This window comes from Taurulus bubalis (assembly GCF_910589615.1).
Source record: "Taurulus bubalis genome assembly, chromosome: 14".
NCBI lineage: Eukaryota > Metazoa > Chordata > Actinopteri > Perciformes > Cottidae > Taurulus > Taurulus bubalis.
The window spans coordinates 26447858-26469940 of record NC_136602.1 but is presented as its reverse complement, the minus strand read 5'-3'; the positions used below and the strand labels follow the sequence as shown (position 1 = coordinate 26469940).

Sequence of the window (22083 nt, the reverse complement as noted above, 5' to 3'; positions counted from 1 at the left end):
TCCTTGCAGCGCTTCAACCACGACTGCTGCATGTTGGACCGCGCTGCTGCTGTCGCGTTACGAGTCGCTCCTACGACTGCTGCTGCCAAAGTCGAATAAAAGTCAGCACCTCGAATAATGGCACGCGCGGTAAACTCGGCACGACGTGTTCCTGGTCGTAGTCGTCGCTCTGTCGGCTCTTGGTTTCTCTTTTGAACAGAAATACTTTATTTTCCTTTTATTTTTTTGCATAAAAGTGACTTTCACTTCCACACGTCCGTGCAGGAAGGAGCTACATCAGGAAATGAAAAGTAGGAGCGATCCTAATTTATTAGCAAATGAGACCAATAAGTCAAGTCCCACCTAGTGATCTGGATTATTTTCTCACGCTGCTCTCGTTCACTTATTCATTCTAATCACGTCTTCTTTGCTGCTTGCTTCCTGTTGTTTTCGTTCAGTGTTAAGCTACTGTCAGCGCAGAGCTTCCTGTACACATTGCAAGTATTTTGGCAGCTTAAAGGGACATAATCCCTCCCTTCCCAGGTAGGTTTTAATGGGAAACAGCTGGGGTGAGTGGATTTGACGGTGGATAGACTCTGCATGAGAAAAATCTAAAGTTGAAAGTCAATTTAAATCAATCCAGAATAATTAGTGAACGACTGAATTGTTGTTGCACACGGGCCGGGGTTTGCAGAGTTCAGGTTATTCTGATTCCTGAATATCAATGCAGGGTATTTGCTGCTGCTTTCTTTTCCCCAAAGTTTCAAATCTGTCATCGCAGTTTTTTCTGATTGTGTGACGAATGAGTTTTGAACAGATCCAGGCCCCTTCATAAGCAAACAGAGGGGGAAAAAGGTGATCAGACGACGTACTCTAAGTCTGCGGGACAACCAAAGGGAAACCTGACCTTCTTCCTGCTTTCGTGCTTCTGCAGCTCTTCGTCTCGCTTGTGCACTGCTGCTGGGCTCGTCTTCGCTGTTGCTTGAACGCGACCTTCTAAGTGGACGTTGCATACAGATCCTCCTTATGTTTTCCCAAAGTGGAATGTGGAACGCAGCGGTTACCTCTGATGACGGCCTCCGGACCCCACGCTCTGGTTCCCCTTGACATAACACAACTCCAGCTCGCTCCCAACTCCTCAGAATATCAGCTGATACTGACAAACCGCGCTTCCTACGAACTGCCAACGTGAACATTGTTGGATGGTCGGAGCGTCAAGAACGAGTCCATACATGACGGTGTGATGGTACAAAAACGCAGGACTTTTTTTTTGTCAATTGGGTTGTTAGGTCAGCCTCGCGCTTCGCCTCACCCTAACTTCCTGTGAAGACGGAAGTTTACTTTGAAAAGACTTTGCCATCTGGCGCTAGAGGAGCACCTGGAGCATCACAACCCGTGGCTCGGCGGCGGCACTGACCCAATCGTCTGTGTTTGGAAGAGCCGGGAGCGAGGATGTGGCAGTCGGCTCTCTGCCCAGCCGTGTGGAGGCATTGCCTCCGGTGTGTGTGTATGTATATGTATATCTCTTATTGTGGATGTGTAGCATCCGAGTGATCCCAACCCAACTAATTTACAGAGCGACTACCTCCAGAGTTGCCAGCAGCACTACTGCAGCTTCTGCTCTAGTTTTCCGGCCGCACTGTCTGCAGCTGGATGTGTAATGTCTTCCTCATCCTCCTCCTGCCTGCTCTTCCTCCTTCCTCCTCTATTTCCTGTCCTCCGTGTCTTTCCCTCTCGCGTCCGCCACTAACCAATTTGCAGCCCTCATCTCCCGTCTCCTTCCACTCTATTTGTTTTTCCCCCTCTCCCTCTATTACTGTTCCTCGCTCTTTGTTTGTTCCATCACCTCGCTCTGCCCTCCCCTCAGAGGATGAGACGTTTGTTTCATCTCTCAGCCTCTCTGCGTGCGTACGAGGCAGGGCGGGGGGATTCTGTGAGGCTGAGTACAGTCTCAGTGGGTCGCCAAGCCTCTCTGTAAGGGTGTGTGTGTGTGTGTGTGTTTTCTGCTGGTTCCACGTTTCATCATTTTCACCATTTGTGTGAGGGTATAGTCCGTGATGGAGCGCTCCCCCGAGTTCCAGTGACTGATGTTGGTTTGAAAGGTGATACAAATATTTTTAGATCAAAGCTGTTAGCTGGTGCTTGGCGAGAGCCGTGGATGGATGGCAGGAGTCGAGGAATTCTCCGCTTGCATATATTTGTTTCTATTCGCTCGATGGTTCTCTCGGCATTCATCGCACAAACCGACATGTCTAATATTGACATTTTGCAGTTTGACACAGATTAAGATACTTCATCAGACCCAACTCCCACCTGCAATGAACCTGCGTGATGGGGGGGTATTTTTTGGGTATAATTCAAAGTACAAAGTACTGTCGATTTTGCAAACGTAACAAAACACAAGTATATAATGTGTGAGGATGAATGAAGGAGTGACTCAGCTTGAGGAAGTGTTTTAAAGTCTAGTGGTGCAGCAGCGGATACTTCTGTACCTCTTTGCAGACGGCAGCAGGCTGAGCAGGTCGTGTCTAGGGTGTTTTTTGTCTTTTTAATATCCTTTGAGCTCTTTGCAGGCAGCTCATGTCACCAATGTTAGTGATGCTCAGTAGATAGCGGTTCCTTGGCCGTGCACATCTCATTCCAGTTTGCAGTGTTTCCAGTCAGGATGCTTTCTATCGCTCCTCTGTAAGAACTTGGCACAGGAATTTTGCCTTCTTAACTTTGCTCAAGAAATCGAGCCGTTTATGAGCTTTCTTCACCTGGTGGAGACGTGTGAGGACCGAGTCAGGTTGGTTGTGACGCTTGCTCCACCTCAGCTCCGTTGACGATGACCGGGGTGTGTCTTCGTCTCCACTTTTTCTAAAATGAACAATCAGTACGTTCAAGTAGTGCACATGTAGTTTTAATTATGACTCACTTCACTGAACATAATTGTGCCCAAACAAAGAGCGAGCGAGAGCTCCGCTGACCTGAGTGTGTGTCTTTGTGCGCACGGGGTCAGGCGGTTTAGATTGCCTATTCATTGAGTGATGAATAGATATTCGTTTTATTCTTCAAGCAATTGGAAGTGAATAAAAGCAAGGGTTGAGCAAGTTCCTGTTTTATGCCATATTCATCAAATATATTTCTACTTGCGGTTTTTAGTCTTTTGTTGTTATAATTTATAATTATTAATAAGTATTACTCTTTTTTTTTAAATATATATATATATTTTTTTTGTGCCGTTATTCTTCTGTTTTAATCTTTAATCAAACTCTGGCACAAGACGTTCCCTGTGATAAATACAGTTGTATCCTATCTTGTCTTATCGCCCTCAGTTCCAGGCTGAGCTCGGGGTGATTCCCGTCTGAGAAACCTGTCCTTCAAATCTCACCATGAAAAGCATATTATTTGCTCATTATTCTAATGTCACCCCGTTGCCTCAACAGCAGCTTCCCTTCCACATCGCGTGACCTTTTGTTGTGCAGATGCTGAATGTGTTGGATATCAACTAAATGCCAAGCCTCGATGTGCATGTGCTGTTTCCATTTTATTAATTTTTTTAGATGGCACACAGTAGTTTCCACTTAATATAAGCCACATGCAGAAGCAGACAAGCCAGAACCACAAGCTGCTGCCTGCTTTCAAAGTGTGGCTTATCGTCTCATCAAGCACTTCTTATAACAGCATTATCTCATGCTTTGATGTAATTAGGATGCCACAGGTACCCGAGGGATCTTAGGTCTAGTTTCATGAACCTAATGAATATTTATATACAGTATTACCATTTCTGGCAGCTAGCTCCCAATCTTGATTAATTCTTTGCCTCGTGTGTCCCTTGGCGTTTGTTTGCATGCTGGTCGTGACATACATTTTTTAACAGAAAACATCTCAAAATGACTTTATCGAGAGATGTTGGAAATTGTGAGTGATCAACTATCCTCATAACCTTGGATGGGACTCAATAATAACTCACTTTTGTGAAAGCATTTAAATAATGGCCCACATTGTAAACTCAACATATTGTTTATGCCAGTCTGTGTTTCTGGTCCATGATTATAAATGTGAAACCTCTTTGCAGGAAGTTGAATGTTAATGAACTTTATTTATTTATTTTCTACCTTTTTTATTGTTATTCACCCATTCAGACTGTGTCACGGACAACCCACTCTCTCTCCTAAAGATCACCCGCCTCAGTATATCTCAGGGACTCCATCTTAACACCAAATGACAAAAACATAAAAGCTGCAAAGTGGAAGTTATTGGAATGAGTAAAAAAAAGACCAGTACTACGTTCTGCAGAAATGTTTCGCAGTAAAAGCCTTTCAGCTTTATTTATATTTGAAACATTGGCATAAATGGTTGACTTTCATTAACAGTAGCTTAACACAGAAAGAGGCTAACTAGGAAGTTAGCATCGCAATAAGCAAACGGGATTTTCCATTTGGGATAATTGTAGAAAAATAAGCTCTCTGGCTAGATAATCTTCACAAATGAACAACACTTTGATTTTTGAAACGTGAATTGGTTAAAAGCTGCCGTTTGGATATAATATAAACAAACTACACCAAGATCTCACTAATGTCACCACCACTAAGCTAAAGGCGGACTCAAGTTCTAGTGATGCCATTTAGTCCTCATTTAGCCAAATGTTAGCTACCTTCTAAGACACCTAAACAAGTATAAATTCACAACAAGAGTATTTACTGACGTACTACATCCCACACAGCCGCGTGTGTTAACCACAGACCATATTTCTGTAGTGTTATGTGTATAATAAGCTTAGGAGACCATTGTATCTTCGGCTAACTTTATTAGCTCAACATTAGCACAACACCGAGACGGTGACTGACAGGTTCGTATGACTCCGACAGCGGACTGAACACGCCCCCCTCCGATATCACACACACTGATCACTCCGCTCTGCATATCTATTAAATAGTACCATTACTTTACAATTTCCACCATCGAAATGAAACCACAACTCAATAAACGTCGAGATGAGGGAACCAGAAGTGCATGAATCTGACCGTTTAGGACTCATGTATGCAGCATTCCATTGTATTTGCTGTCGACTTTGTATGATAAGAGATAATAGAAGGGACTCAACGGTGCCTCGCTGTCACCCAGTTCTTTTATTTCCAAGCCCGTTACATCAGGGACGAGCTTACAGCAGACTCTGCCCCCACCCAGACATCCAGTGTGACAGCCGTCAGCTGATGGCTTTGTCTGGTGTGAGCTTTTGACAGCGATCTGATGTGACAGCAGTCATCGGAGGGTTCGGTTTGCTCAGTGGCTTCACCCTCATCGCCTGAATACACTCACCTGTTGGGGAGAGATGGGTTTGGTTATCGATTGCTGGCCTCCCTTCCAATTGCACTTTCTTTATCCGTCGTCAAAAACAACTGTCCCTGACACTCAATCACAGTCTGTCACTCGCCGTCTGTCAACTGCATCTCATGGTGTCATCCCCAATAACTAATGGGAAGCCCAACTGGTCTGCGAGTGTTTGGAGAACAATATTGGCAGCACGTCTATCCAAATCCCCTCGTAGGGCGGGGAATATCAGCTTTTCATGCAGACTGACATTTTGGATTTCCTTCTTTCATTCTTCTCGTGTTTCACAGCAGCTGTGTGGGAGGTAGCACTGGAAGGGTATGAAATCTCAATTTAGTGACGCTGCTCACGGTCTGAAATGTTGGTAATCAAATGGACAGCCGTGCCAACAATAGAAATTCCAATTCTGGTTGCACTCACCCTGCCAATGCTCCAAATGTTGGCTTTTCGAAAGGAGAATTTTGTATGGCGGTTTGACTGATAATGATGTCTGTGAGCTTCCATTGTGCTGTAAGGTGTTTAGATGTTTTGGATTATAATTCTGTTTACCTTACATCTTAAGGATAGTTTTCGGCTTGAGGATGCACCAATCTCATTTGTCATATCCGTACTGGGGCTATCGGCAAAATGTCACTCTCATAATAGTTTCCTTTATTGTAATATTCAGTGATTCCTCTATAAAGTACATTAATTGAGCCATTGTGGGTCTTTGTTTTTAGTGCCACAGCAATGGCCTCACCTTGTTTTGAATGATTCTAAGAGATCAACCTCATGGACTTTTATTTCAGGGGGAAAAGAGTTGAGTTATTGGAATGGGTATTGGTACTGGTATTGCACAATTTTATTCTTGACGTCGTTATTTAAATATATATTTTATTCAGATATCAGGGGTTACTGACTTTGACTTTGGATCGAGTATCTGTGGTAATGGGGCCGATCTATTCAATCCTATGTTTTATACATAGAAGTGACAGCGGTCATTCTTTTATCAGGCCTGATGTAAACATTGCTTTCTTTTGTAGTAGAAAAGATCTATTCAATTATATGCTTTATACATATATATTACTATTTACTATTTACATTGTGTTAATTTTCAAGATTGGTGCACAATTTATTTTACGTGCAATACGTTTAAGTACTTTTATATACTTTAAAAAAAAGTTTTATTCAGTCTGTATATTTAATGTCCTTCTTTACTGTTTTTTTTTAATTACTGTTTTACTGTTTACTTTATATTACTTGATTTTGTACCTCTTTTATTTTCTTGTGTGCACTGCTGCTGTAATACTGTAATTTCCCCAAGGATTATCTTATTTGATCTTATTTCACTACAAAAACAGAATTGAGTATTCCAAAATTAAGAAAGCAATGTTTACGTCAGGCCTGATTGCATTACACATAAAATAATGACCCCTGTCACTTCCACTTCAATGCCGCAACTGATCATCCGATCTGCATGTAAACGGGATTCGATCAAATTATTTTAGAATTTCCACAAATAATTATATTCAAATATCCTTTTTTTCTCTCTATATACTAAAATAATTGGCTCTAATGGTCAATCCCTTGACTCATAATATTGTTGGACACTGATATTGATTAGATGTACAAAGAAAACATTGACTATGCAGCTTGGTTGGAGAGGAATCTTTTTGTAGTTTTATGGGACTAAAATCCACACTATCTCATGAAATCCATATTTCATAACCAGATCCATTAATGAACAGCACCAACCAACCTTTTTGCTGCTGTACACAACAACCATCCTGCTGCTATGCATGCGGCCTCTGTACGAGCTTTGCTGCAGTCCCAACACACATCAGTTCACAGCCAATGCATTCTTGATTAGGCGTGGACACGGTAATTGTTTTCATTGCCTTGGATTGGAACGACATTGAATTTAATGTGGTCCATCGATCTTTTGTTGGGGGAAATTGGGTTTGTTACCAGCGTTGTAGATCTCTCATGGCCCGTGTGTTAACCTTTTAATACTCCCCCACCCGCCTCTCTCTCACACCACATTATTCTCTCCAATCTCACTATATCTCTATCTCACCTCACCCTGCCCTCTTCATCCTCCTGTCGCATTCTCCTACTCTTTGACTTTTAATCTTTCCCTCTTCCTCATTCCCCTCTTTGTCTTCCCTTTTGTTTTTCCCTCCCTCCTATTCCTCCCCCACTATCTATCCCTCCCATTCTGCTCCCTGTATTTACTTTCAATTTCAAAACTCCATTAAAATGATTGCCTATCAGAAATGGTATCGACATGGCAGTTTAACACTGAAGTAAAATACACATATTTGCTGGTGACACCTTTCAGCCATCGGTCAGAGATTATCCATGTTGCCATTGACAGTTTTCTTTTCTGTCATTGGGTGTGAAAATCAAATTAAATCTGCAAGATAAATGGGTTCATACTGTGTGTGTATATATATATATACATATATATATATATATATATATATATATATATATATATATATATATATATATATATATATATAGGAAGGCATATGGCCCGTGGATGACATTGACTATCGAATATACTTATGTATTATACTTTATTTGGGGTCAGCATTGGTTTTCTGTATTGAAACTTACATAGACAGGTTAAGTCCTTGCACATAATTGCAGTGTCTATAATAATACAAGACTGAAAACACACAGAAAATATGGCAAATTGGGCATCATACTAAATCATTTTCTCCTTTCTCTTTGTGTTTCCCAGCAGTCAGAGTGTAAAGCCGGTCCCAAGGAGAGCGCAGAGCCGGCCGTGGACCTGCTGGGCCTGGGTAAGACGCGACTGTCAAACTGTTCACTCACGTGTCAGATGTTTCACTGAAACCAATTACGCTGGGTGATGTAATAACATTTCTCCATTGATATTGTAATAATTGCAGGTTGAATGTTGTGGCTCGTTGTAAGGGAAAGGTTTAACGCTGCCATGCTGTATTTGAGTCGTGTACAAAGACCTTTTGTTCCACTTTGATGACTTATTACCTGGCAGTTAATACATCATCGTGACTTCAGGCACGACTGTGAGCAAACTACAGTTGCATCCACACAATGGTTCAGCCATGTTCTGCTCTTTCTAATTATGATTTAAGGTATATTTCAAAAAAAGGGAAAATGACGGGTTGGGTTTTTGGGGAGAAATCTGGCGATGCCACATGAAAATGAAAATGAAAATGATATATTACACCCTGAGTAGATAATAGACTTGTTGCCTGAAGCGTAATGATTACGTTATGGATCTGTTTACATCCTATTAAAGTTGTGAATTTAGTTTGTGGGAAAGTACTCTTTAGCTGGTTTATTCTTCATTCTGAAAAGGAACAAAAAAGAATGGCACGTTGACACATGTCAGTGTTTTATGATCACTCGCCATCTCAAAAGCAGGGAACCGGAAATCGAATCCTGAAGAAAAAACCTGTGTGGAAACGACTTTAGCTACGGAGCTAAAGGTGGATTTAAGAGATGGAAACAAGTACATGCTCCATGCATTTATTTGGCTTTGTAATTTTAGAGCAAAAAAGGAAAAAGAAGTAAGAGGGGCATCAAATACTTATGAGTCAGCAAAGAGCAAGAATCTTTCGTCCTGGTTGAACTCTGAAGAGTGAAGCCAGTGGACACGTGTCTTAAACCTGCATTCTCTCTAACGACCATTAGGGGGCGACTCCTCCGGTTGTATAGAAGTCTATGAGGAAATTACCCGACTTCTCTCTTGATGTATTCCCTCAGTAAACATTGTAAACATGAGTTTATGTCTCAATCTCTAGTTTCAAGTCTTCTTCAATACAGCATGACGACGTCCACTTCTTAGATACAGTCTGTGGCTGAACTACGGAAAGTAACTGGGGACCATTCAGAAGCTCCAAATGGATCGAACATGATCTAGTTTTAACCCATCATTTAGTTTACTAGGAGTGTCTCGATTCTCCAAATCCACGATTCGATTTAAACATTTCTTTTCCAGCACTGATGGTGATGCAACTATTAGACTGCTAAGTCTTCATTCATGAAGACCCAGAGATTGCTTTTGCCATGACAGCTATCAACAATTCAGTTTTTGTAGGAGTTTGTAGCCGTAGCTGTCAGACGGTTCACTTCCTGCGTGCATTGGTGTCCAATTCAAGAACACAACAGCACACGAGCCAAAGGCACCAATGCTGTGACACTCAGCGAAGGTCACGAGCTGGACTCAACCCTGTGACGTTTCCAGTGTCGTGTTGTTTTTATGCCAGAACGGCAAAAACACAGCCGGTCAGGGTTGGTTCTGGTTTCTTTTCACCATGAATGTGTAATATCCAATCACCTGGTTCTCCATATACAAGGCTGCATTGTATTAGAGGGGGGAAGCTGCGCTGACAGAAGAAATAGCCGGTGGAACCGGCGTTGATCAAATGTTCCCGGCCACAGCATGGAAGAGTGAGACGCCCTGCTATGAATAACCAATGCTACACACCTCGCAGCCACGTCAAGTGGATGAGATTTCACACGTAATCGATAAGTCAAATTTGTGGCAGTACGCCTTCAGCACACACACACACACACACACACACACACACACACACATACACACACACACACACACACACACACACACGCGTTCCTCCATCAATCCAACCGTGTCTCTGGGTCTTTTACGCTGTGTTTTTTGCTCCTCTGTTCAGTCTGATTCGGCTCACAGGCTGCGCTGGAATGAAAGCATGAACAATATTGTGAGACCAGCCAGATAAGCATTTTAAAATCAATTCGTTCTTATTTTTTTATAATCTATCATTTAAAAAGGCTTCTTTTTGACACTTAAAACTAAATGTTTCTATTTATCTCAGGTTTTTGTTTTCAGCTTTGCTGTCCCGTGATGATGAATGCTGTCTCAGAGATGCTCCATCCTGCCAGAAATAGATCTCCTCAGGAGCCATTGAATCGATTTATAAAAACCTCTCTTGATGGAGCACCCCTGTCTGTTTGTTTCTGTCTCTACGTCCCTTCCACTTCCACCTCGGCTTTTCCCTGCTGTAATGTCCCCGACACGCCGAGTCCACACTTGAGTCCAGACGGAGAGAGTAACCAGGATTCCTCCTCCATGTTGTCTCCTCTATTCTAGCAGCAGCTGTCCTTGTTTTGGTCCCAGCTTTACCTTTGGTTGAAATATTTAGGTGACTCTTCCTCTTGATATTGTTGATTGGGTGAAAGACAAATTGTATTGTTGCTCAGTTTTTGTCTCCATTCACTTATCTTATCTCATTCCAAACATTTTCTAAATGCATGATATTGCACGGTAAATGCATGGTATTTATATTTTGCAACAAAAAAAGAAAGAAAAATGGGCGAAGACTAGAGCTGGGTCCGCCAAAACAATGAAGCTCATCGGCAATGTATGCGACGCACTTCAATGTGCTACGACGCCAAGTGGGCTATATTTGTAAAGCCGATTATTTAAAATATTTCCCCCATGCATTGTTTGCGTCCATGTGCTGTTGCCAGCAGCCTCCTTCGTCGGTGCGTTGCCATGTTTCTTGGCACATCGCTGGCACCAACTGTTGGTCAGGGGATCGGTGGGAAGCTGGAACAGGAACGTGTGTCATGTTCCTGTCTCCTTGTATGCTTTCATGGTACAAACAAAACCCGGGCCAACTCGGGAAACATTGCTCCTTAGCGCCACTTAAAGACTTAGATTTTTCGACTTCAAAATCATCCATTTATTGATTTGACCAATTTCTCAGTGCAACATTAAAAGAGTTGCCCAATCTCAGACCCATTGGCTATTGGTCTGATGGCGATTTTAGCCTCTGGGGAACCGGAGAAGCCAACTAATATCCAAATAATGGATTTCCGGGGCAAGACTCTTGCGTGAGCTGGTCAATGTTAACAGATTTGCATTCATATGCAGATTTCTGTCAAACGGTCTTCATTAACTGCAATTAAATCACGGTTTTAGATTAATTCAGTTGCCTGCAATCCAAAACAGAAAATAGTAAGTAAGAAGAATCAAACAGAGTTTGGTCTGTTAGAACACGGTACAGTTGATCACAGAGAGCAAGAGGAGACAGAACCGGTAAACACAACCCGTTCTTACTCTTAACTCGTCAAACTCCAACACACTGCCTTTCAAACGAAGACGCTCTAGGAGTCTAGGTACTCCTCTAGTGTCAGCTTTGGACGTGGCGTTACCACGCGTTACATGCACCGTAGCTGTCTGTCGTCAGGAAGGCAACAAAACCACCTAATTAGGTTTAGGAAAGGTGTGTGAATGACGCTAACTTGACTGACACGGGACACGAACAGCGGCCTCCTGGACAAAAGTCCTGTTTGTGGGGGCCAGAGGAGAAAAATGTCTCGTGGTATTTTGAAGAAACACTACTATATTTCATTCATTACAAAAACAACATTTCCAAGTATAGGAATAAGCATCAATAACATTAACTTATATTAGCATTTTGAAAAGCACTATATACAATTAAAGTATTATTCTTATTATTAATATGATAAAGTTAGTCGTGTTCAAAATTGATACGCTACCCATAGTCCCCTACACAAGACAGGGCCACACAATTAGATAATCATGCAGAACCTTCCTTAGTTGATTAGTGCTGCAAATTTAAATGAGCAATTTATCAAATTGCTAAAATCAATTGATGATGTGCCGTGAAGCTGGGGCTTCTGGCACATCACATAAGAGCTGCTCACTTAGCGCAGCTCTTACTACAAACAAGAAAGTGTCATTATCATCTACTTTGTGCTAACCAACCTTTAAAAATAAAAAAGCAAACATCGGTTGATGTTTGTTTGCATGGAATTCTCACCGGTTACATAATCGGTTAACTCTCCAAATTGTGGAAATACGGGCGGTTTTCCTGCAGCATCGAAACACAAACATCACAGTATAAACTATATAGGATCACATTATCTGTTCACCTTTATCAACACATATCACCAGAAACATGTTGTGTATTTTCCACACGTCCCTAATTATATCGCTCACCAACTGGACTCCCAGAATCCCTCGCTAGTTATGACTTGTGTTTTGGGGAAAACAAACACATTAAAGACAGATTGGATGGATAAACATGATTTTTCTTGTGCGTTTGTGTGAAATCTAATCACGATATTGCGTTAGAATCAATGAGCAATTCTTGCTTAATCAAATACAATATTTTAGCCCTTTCTGCAGGCAGCCAAGTCCCTAATGTGACAGCCTCCCACTGAATGAGGTCGCTGTATTCATTGAAGATACTGAGAAGCTCTGTGTGTGTGTGTGTGTGTGTGTGTGTGTGTGTGTGTGTGTGTGTGTGTGTGTGTGTGTGTGTGTGTGTGTGTGTGTGTGTGTCTTCGGGGTGAAGGGGCTCGGGGTGCTTATCAAATCCCCACACACACACACCCTGAACCGCGGGTCTGTTTCCATGGTGAAGCTAAGAGCGCTCTCAAGAAGCGGCTCCATCCCATAATAAAAGGACAGTGGGCTCATTGCCCGACATGGCAGCCATGATGATGATGATGATGATGATGATGGGCCCTTTTTTCTCCCTGCGGCTCATTTCCATGGCAATGAGTGAATGAGCGTTTGCTCAGAGAAGTGGGGGCTCGGGGTCGTAGTAGTCGAGAGTAGAGGGGCAAGAGGGGTAAGAGGGGCAAGAGGGGCAAGAGGGGCAAGAGGGGTAAGAGGGGTAATTGATGCACGTGAAATCCTATTTTCTTTCTCTCTGCATTTGAAAACGTGGCAATGTGACGAAACCTTGGCACCCGTCATTCTTGTCGGCTCCAAAAGTAATAATCGTAATAGGCTTCGCTCTTCAAGCAGCAATTTACAAGGTGACTTAACTGTCAAAATAAAAGCCCAGCTCATATAGCCTAGTTAAATCAAGTACAATTTATTCTTATAGCCCAATTTCGACAAATCACAAATTTGCCTCGGATGGGCTTTGAAGGCATCGCGAGATGGATGGAGGGCAGAAACTCAAAGTTTAATAATTAGGGCGGAAGATGTCGCTATCAAAGTAGTTCTTTGAAAATGAGTTTTGGTAAGTGGTTCAGAAGGATGCTGAGTGGTCTTTGCTCGCCTTCCCCCAGTGAGTGGCTTTCCCTGTAACGCTGCTGTCTGGCTGAAGGAGCGCAGTCTTGTTCACACTTTAAAAGGGCTAAATTATGGATGTTTCATCATTGTGGTTATATAAATGACCTCTGCTGCTCGCTGGCACTTAGACAGACAGACACACACACACACACACACACACACACACACACACACACACACACACACACACACACACACACACACACTGCTCCCTTTCACACACTCCCTCTCCTCCCCTCTGTCTGCCTCTCCATCACCGTCTCCCTCTTGCCGTCTCTCAGATTACCGTACAGTAACTGCTTAAAGATCAGCTATATTTACAATTTAGCTCAGTATTTTTGAGCTCAACAAGAAACAACACATGCCTGTTAGAAACTACAATGCTTGAAATTGACTTGCAGCGAACGGTTTATTTCGTTTTCTTGGGACAGTAACCATCGAATAAGGCTCTCAATTTGCTAATTAAGTAAGCCGGGATAGCTGCGTCACCCTGCTTTCCAGTCTTCGTGCTAAGCTAGGCTAACCACATCCTGAGACTGGGACCGTGCAAAGCCCACAGATTGGGAAATTATTATCGATTGGTCTCCTCATCTCACCCTGGGGAAGCAAAATACAAGTATTTCTCAAAAGGTTGGACTTTTTTGTGAACTATAGAAGTTGTCATTACCGCCGGTGCTGTCGTGGTAAATGCAAAAGAGAGTAAATAATTGCACACAATAACAATATGGTAAACTATTCCATATCTCCAGGTCTCCCTGTCTTGAATGTCCTGTAGGTGTTTTATTTTCCCTGTTTATTAACACACTACCCAACTCCTGTTAGAATATACATACACAGATGTACGTGGATGATGCTGTAATCTTTATCAGCTAAAAACAACCAAGAAGCTTTACACATCCTCTCATCCGCTATGTCTGAGGTCCAGGCTTGGCTCACTAAATCCTGCCTCCTGTTGAATACTAAAAAAACTGTATGTATGATTTTCTCCAAATGTGCCCAGAAAATAACACACTCGACCATATTTGTAAAGGGAACAGAGCTAGACTTTGTAACAGAGTTTAAGTACCATGGGGTAACTCCAGACTCCACCCTGACCTTCAAGAGCCATGTCAAAAAGGTAGCGACCCACATCAAAGTCAACCTACTAAACTTCAGGCACATCAGAAACAGCTTGACAGAACGCAGACAGAACATTCCTGCACTCGATGATCTTTTAGCACATTTAGTGTACTGTCTGACCAGCTGGTCACTCATGTGCACAGCAACACTCAAACCCGTAGAATCTCTGTATAAGAGAGCACTCAAAGTCTTTGACAAGAAACCGCGAACCCATCATCACTGCCACATCCTGAACAAACACACGTTTTTAAGTTTTAACAACCTTATCAGCCTTAAAGAAGCCAGCATCATTTACAAAGCCCTAAATGGTCTGGCACCTCCTCCGCTGAACGAGTCCATCAAACAGAGACCCGTCTGCGGCCCTGACTAGAGTCACCTGAGCCTCCGACAGAGGCGGCTGTCATCCCACACAGGCGCACCGCCTTGGGTGAGACGGTTCTGTCCGTCAAAGGCGGCGCCCTCTGGACCACATCACCATCCTCTGTTAGGGAGAGACAACCTTCAGCACTTTAAAAAGCACATGAAGGGATGGCTGTGGTCCAGCCAAACGTGTGCACATAGATAGTTTTACCTGGGTTAGCAGTGTTAGTGCTGTCATGGACAGGTGACGTATTAATGTTGTATGAATGAATGAAACTTTAAATGTGCAAATTAATTAAAGCCCTTATGTGCAATATATCTGTGTGCGATCTGATGAAGGCGAAATGTCTTCCTTACACTGTGATATTTTCTTTTGTTTCTTTTATATATATATATATATATATATATATATGTATATATATATATATATATATATATATATATATATATATATATATATATATATATATACATATATATATATATATATATATATATATATATATATATATGCGATTCCTTTTTATCCATTGTTAACTTTTTATTATCGAACTGTTGTGTATTGTCAGCTGCAGACTATAATTGATTGTAGTTTATTACTACTGCACTTTGGCATGACCTTTTCCTCTCACACTCAGCCTGTACATCTGGCAGGGGGACAGACAATGGAAATCAGCCTTGCGGCTGTAATTGGGTGCATTTACATTTTAATTTAAAGTGTTCATCAATGTACATTGTCCATCTCGAACAAATACAAACTAAACTAAACTATTCTTGAAGTCAAGAGGTGTATCAGCGTTTAAAGGGACAGTCCACCACCAAAATCATAACTACATATCTTTCCTCTTCTAGATTCTAGATTGTGTTTTTTGGTGCGAGTCGCCGAGTCTTGGATATATCGGCCGTAGAGATCAGAAGGATGCGTCTATACTCGTCACTGCTAGCTCACTTAGCACCACTGAGCTAGCTAACATTACGGCTAAGCCGCATCAGTAAATGCAAACTTTCTTCTATGCTGTAATGCGGTTGGCAGGTGTCGTTCAGGGGAGGACTAATAGTTCCCACATGAAACCGCTCACAACAAGGTCAGTGGATTATCTGGAGTAACCGAGTCCTAATTTCTGGAAAGAGACGTCACTTGGACATTTGAGATTTTCAAATGAATCTTTTTGGCGCTATTCCAATTCCAAAGGAGCGAAGGCAGACATCTCTACGGCCGATATCTCCAAAACTAGGCCACTCGCACCAAAAGAAATCTCGATCGATAAATGGTAAAGGTTTTGTCATCATATTGTCATCATATTACATAAAATGTTTACATACATACATGACATTTGCTCTCTGCATTTAACCCATCCATAGCAATTTAGGAGCAGTGGGGGACATGCGTACTATGGGGAGACTGGGGATTGAACCAGCTACCTTGTGGTTGCAGGACGACCACCCATCCCCATGAGCCTTAGCCGCCATTAGTTACCGCTGAGGCCAATTAGGCATCTTCCCAGCACTGTTCCCTGAGCCACCTCCCATACCTCCCTCTGCAGCTGAGCCCAACCACACCTTCACCACCACACTGACTTTTAATACTTTTTTTCCACAGCATACATTTTGTCAAGAAGAACAGTTTGTTGGTACTCTCATCGATGAGCTCTGTTCCAAGTCTGGGTCCTAGACGGCAATGTCAGAGAGCCAGCACGGACAATGGACCCTTTCACAGCAGACACAAAGACGCAACTAATAACAATACGGATGGCTCATTTCCATACGGATGCAGCAATAAGCCATGCCAGAGTCAAACAAACACAATACCAGTGCCCTGGAGCTGGCTCACCGAAATGCAACGCAGCCATCAGTAATTATTGTTGCCCTTTCTGCGACATCTCAAAATGTCTGCAGTTAAAAAGGTGTATTCATTTCAGAGTTGAATTATTGCTCACAGACAGTGCATGTTTATGGAGTGGTACCATATTAGAACTGTTGTTAATCCAACTGAAATTAAATACAGACACCCAAAGCTAAACCAGCTGGTTGACACAATGTCAAATATTTTTGCAGCTACACACAGTTACTTTTCCAAGGGCAAATGGAGAAGCTTGAATGAAATCCTTTTCAGGGTGAAGCGAAGTACGGAAGGAGTGCAGTCATAAGAATTTTTCTTGAGGATGTTCCAATTATCTAGTGTGGTAATTTCAAATTGAGCTGTGCGGGGCGTTTTGAAAATGCTTGAATTGTATAAATAGCCTTGCATTTGCACGTAAAGGTCAGATTAAATTATTCCTATGTGTGCCAGTGCCTTCCCTTTTCACTCTGTTTCTGACTTCATGAAACTCCATTTGTAATTCTCATACTTTAATTAAAACAGCAGGGTAAATGTTGTGTGAATTAAATAGGGTTTTTCAGTGCAGAAAGAAATGTGCCATGAGTTGTATGAAAAATGTATTCAAATGTCCTAACAGGCCAGGCTTTTGGTATGAGTCTCAGAATCTGATCTCTCTCTCTCTCTCTCTCTCTCTCTCTTTCTCTCTCTCTCTCTCTCTCTCTCTCAGACGCTCCAGAGGGGGGTGGGAGGGGCTTGGGTGATGCTGCACCAATTGGCGATGAACTGGACATCTTTGGACCAATGGTCTCCAACCCTCTCCCCTCTTCCAACAACACACAGCAGGTAACAAACACACACACTTTCATCCTCTGCTTATCACCACAGGCAGAATGCAACATGCAGGGACTCCCATGATGCAGACGCAGGCATAACCCAAATAAAGAATTTAGAATAGGTATTACCATACACTTTTAAACCTCCTTTAAACTGAATGCAGCTGACCAAATAACACATGGTGTCGGGGAATATGTGAAAGGACTACACGCACAAAACACTTGTATGTTGCTTTTTGTCAAAGCCGTGCAAAATGGCAAATTGAGAAGGAATAAGTCAAATACGGAGGGGCAAAGAGCAAATCGAACAAGCTGTAAGAGGCTTGAGTTGCCCACCCACAAGTTTGCAGGATTAAAATGACAACTGTCACAGAAACTCTTGGCTGTGTTCTTGTTTATGTGCATTCTGCTCACTGGTGACTGTGTTACTTGTGTTTGGCCAAAGACAGTTGAAAAAAGCACCATTGTAACATTTAGCATGCCTTTGAAAACAGGGTTTCCCACGTTAACGATCTAGCTGATTTGCCTAGCAGCTAACGTGCAGAGCAGTCAGCGTCATTTTATGGGTGTGACTGTCAGTGTATTTATCATAAATCTTTAAGCACAGGATGTCTGGTTTGATATGTGACTTTCTTTGATCAGGTATGGCCTGTAAACCAAATAATTGTTGCGTAAGCATAATATAATGTATAAAATGAATCCTATGTCTACATAGAATGTGAGAAACATAGCCTACTTTTAGCGAACTGCATTGTCAGACATCAGTGACGAAAAGTTTGTTCGTACCATACATGGACAGCACCATCCAGCATTTTTGAGTGCCATGATTAGATCTTAAAACGAGTGAGTAATGGTACTCCAAATATTACTCCAACTTTGATAGTTTGTCTCTGTAGAAAGCTAGCGTGGTAAGTTAATGTTGCTGACTGGTTTCAATAAGCTAACTCTTTGAGGATCTCAACAACAAACGACAGTAGCTGCAACATTTCATCTGATCCTTAAGTGTTGGAACAAAAATAAGACTTATTGTGTGATTATGCTTGGCACAAACTAACCTTGTTCAATACATATTCAAATACAGGTCTGATTTATAAGTTATATAAATAAAAAAGTCAAAAACGAAATCCCAGATATTTGAAAATATCGCGATGGAATGATGGAAAGAGCCTCGATGGAGTTGTGTGCTCCATGAGTGTCAGCAACCATATTGGATGACCTTTATTTTCTGGGTAAATACAACTAAAACTGGGTGTTTGTCTGAATAAGAAGAGAGAGAGGAATTTTCTTTTTTTTTAGAAAGAATTGTATTTCCAGATATTTGTCCTCACTCATTTTTCCTTCCTCCCGTCGCTCCTTCAGCAGCTAGTCTCAACGGACTGAGTGCGGCTGGTTGAATTAAACATTTTCAAGGCGCAGTGCTGAGTTTTAAACGCCATTGTGGTCCCCCAAAGTGTGACCTTTGACCTCGACTCTGCTGGAAATGAGGACGCGCATTCATGCGGACGCGTGTCTAAACTCTCAGACTCGGTCGATGCGTACAGGATGCGGTTGCACACTTTCTATTCAGGGATAAAGAAACACAAACAAACAGGAGACATGCTATGCATTTCAGAGAAGACACACAAAACACACACCAAGTACAAATGCAGAGTGACCTCCATTCCTTGGGTTGAAAGTTCATTCTTTCAGTCTGAGCTATTCCCAGGTTTCAAGTTGTATATTTTACTCTGGTACACACACACGCACACACACACACACACACACACACACACACACACACACACACACACACACACACACACACACACACACACACACACACATCTCAGGGCCTCCTCCAGGGAGCCCACCAGGCTGTGGCTCCCTGGGGACCCAGGCATGACGAACAATTATGGGCTGCTGTAACTGCAAGCTGCCCCTCTGACACTACAGGCTCCCCACTTACCCTCTAATCTCCGTCCACGCTCACCTCAGCTACATGTGCGCCTCGCACCTCTGCTCATCTCCATAAATCCATTAGTCCTGAACTCCCCCCTCTTGCCTCTGTTATCAATGCAGTGAGTGTTCATGCCATATGGTAATTACCGCAAATAACGCTTTCTGACTTGTAAATAGTGTTTACGTCAACACCCAAGCCGTAATTACCACTGGGAGTCTCAGACCTTTTCTAAGTTCCAGTATATCCAGCTTGCTGCTTAATAACGCAGAAGTGCCTGAAAACAAACAACCGTGAATGCCTCACATGACCGAATGTAATATATAGAATTATATATTTGAATATGTATAGTGATATATTGACGATGCTAACTAGGTCGCCAACCTCCGGATCTGAAAAGTGAAGCTAATGAGGAAGTGCCTTTTAAACTTGCTATCTTTGTGATAACCAGCAGGGGACTCTACTTCTCACTAGATGTATTCCTTCAGTAAACATTGTAAACATGAGCTAGTTTTGTGTATTTTTTGGTTTGATCTAATCTTCATGTAATAGTCATAAACAATATCAAAGAAGTGGATGTAGTCACTGTGATGTCAGCCAATGGTTTGTGGCCTTTACCGCCTTGGCTCGGCCATCTTGGCTCTTTGTAACCAGATGTGACGCTAGAGGTCACATCTGGCACCACTGAACGCTGAACAAGACATTTGTAGGCGATCATGAACTGAAAATACACTTTGAAAGAGTTGAAGTTGAAAGACAAAAACACGGACAACTCCCAGACCGGACAACGCCATGGACGGCCTGTCAATCACAAGGTAGCCCCACCCTAAAGCATACCCTGCTTTATGGTCTATTATGCCCACGTCTTATACAAAGGTATTAGCTGTTAGCTTTAGCCTTTTATCCTTTTACCATCATGCTCAGTTATAATGATTTCATGTTTGTTGACATAAAATACAAAGCTGAGAGCGTCTTCATGGTTCGTATTAGCCAGCTGTAAGACATTATTAATACAGAAACGGTGTGCAGTCAACTTCATGTGAATTATCTAGCTGTAGAGCTGAGCCCACTGTTTCTTAGATTGCCATGCACTTTGAGTGGTACATCAGCGTTATCATTGGAAACTGCGGTGATAGATTGGGAAGCTTGGCAGGTATAGCAACGGTCACAGCAGCTTCTGGGCTTCCTAATATCTCGACCGATGTAAATCATTTCTTATGAAGAACACCTTTGCCCTCTAACTGCAAAACGGAGAAGCACTCGATTGCCGTCTCGTTTGTCCAGTTACAATTGAAAGACATCAACCCCCAGACTTCTGCTGCCAATGTCCCCAAAACAACGCTGCGTCCATTAAGGGAGTTCATCAATTGGCTTTACGTTGTTTTTCTTTTCATGAGGCTTCAGCAGCTTTATTAACTCATCAAAACAGTGTAGGGCAACACCACAGCAGTGATTGCAAGGGATGCTGAGGGTATCTGACTAGTTGGGAGACTTATAAGTGACTTAGTATGTTTTACATAAGTAGTACCACGTATTCACATTGCTCCACCACAACATGGTTTTTCTACTCTCCCGTAATGGTCTACCTTCTCACGTCCACGTCTTTTCTTCACAGTTGCTATGTTCCATTATTATCCGGATGGCTTCTCTCGCCCTGTCCTTCCAGTTCCCTTCCCTCTCTCTACTGCCACTCACCATTAATTCTCTCACACGGATTTATTTTCCTTGAATCTGCACACGGAAGGCTTCTCCTGCTCCTCTTCGCATTCCTTACCCTTCGTATGTCCTCTTCCTCCCCTCTTAACTGGGGCCTCATTAATCAACGTTAGGTATGTACAATCACATGAGTCCTTTATGAACCTAGATTTATGCTCACAATAAATGTGCTTAAATTCCCTCACACTGGACACCATGCTGGTGTACGGCGCCAAGGGAAAACAGGGAATTTATTCTTTTCTTTTGGGAATTTCCAGTAAAAATACTTTTTTTTTATTAAAGTAAGGTGCACTTGCATACAATTAGTTATACAACAACATCATTGAAATGGTTAAGATTCTCCACTAATTGAATATACTGACTATAAAAGTCAGTAACGTTCCTCTTGCACTTGAGGTTATCAAGGTGCAGAGCTAAAAAAAAAAAGATTAAGTTATGTTTTTGATTGTGCTGGACAAAGAGATAGGACTGGAATCCCACACCTACCATGAGCTGCAGAATGCAATGCATGCTGTCCTTTGAAACATTTTGGAGGCTAATAGTTTTTTCTATTGTGCTGCACAGCAGGGGTTCGTGAAAAATCTATCCACCCTACTGCCAACTTGTTACCCCCCAAAAGTGCACCAATTATTCAGCAGTGCTAGTGGGAGCTGTAAAGTAGCAAGTTTGGAAAAGCAGACAGGAGAAAAGCAATGTACTGCTGTGGATGAGGAGCCACAGCAAAACCTATTTTAGACACCTAAAATAAATAAATGTCAGATTAAGTGTACTCTATATTTTTTATATTTTAAACTGAACTTAAAGTTGAACCTAACTTATCTGTTTGGGCAATGGAGTCTTGTGGCTTTGAAGAGATCATAGATACTTTTGTTTCAGTTCAGTTGCTGATAATACTTCTGCACTTGTTTTACATGCAGGACTTTTAATT

At 42.2% G+C, this 22083-nt stretch overlaps 1 protein-coding gene across 1 annotated transcript in view; it reads left to right on the top strand.

Moving 5' to 3' along the window:
- Positions 1–22083, top strand: part of smap1 (small ArfGAP 1) — a gene marked incomplete at both ends in the record, with an annotated part of 87595 nt that overhangs the window by 50442 nt on the left and 15070 nt on the right. The window contains 2 exons of the mRNA XM_079229692.1: positions 8024–8087; positions 17398–17513. Coding sequence (XP_079085818.1) covers positions 8024–8087; positions 17398–17513 — 180 coding nt within the window. The remainder of the gene's footprint in view (positions 1–8023; positions 8088–17397; positions 17514–22083) is intronic.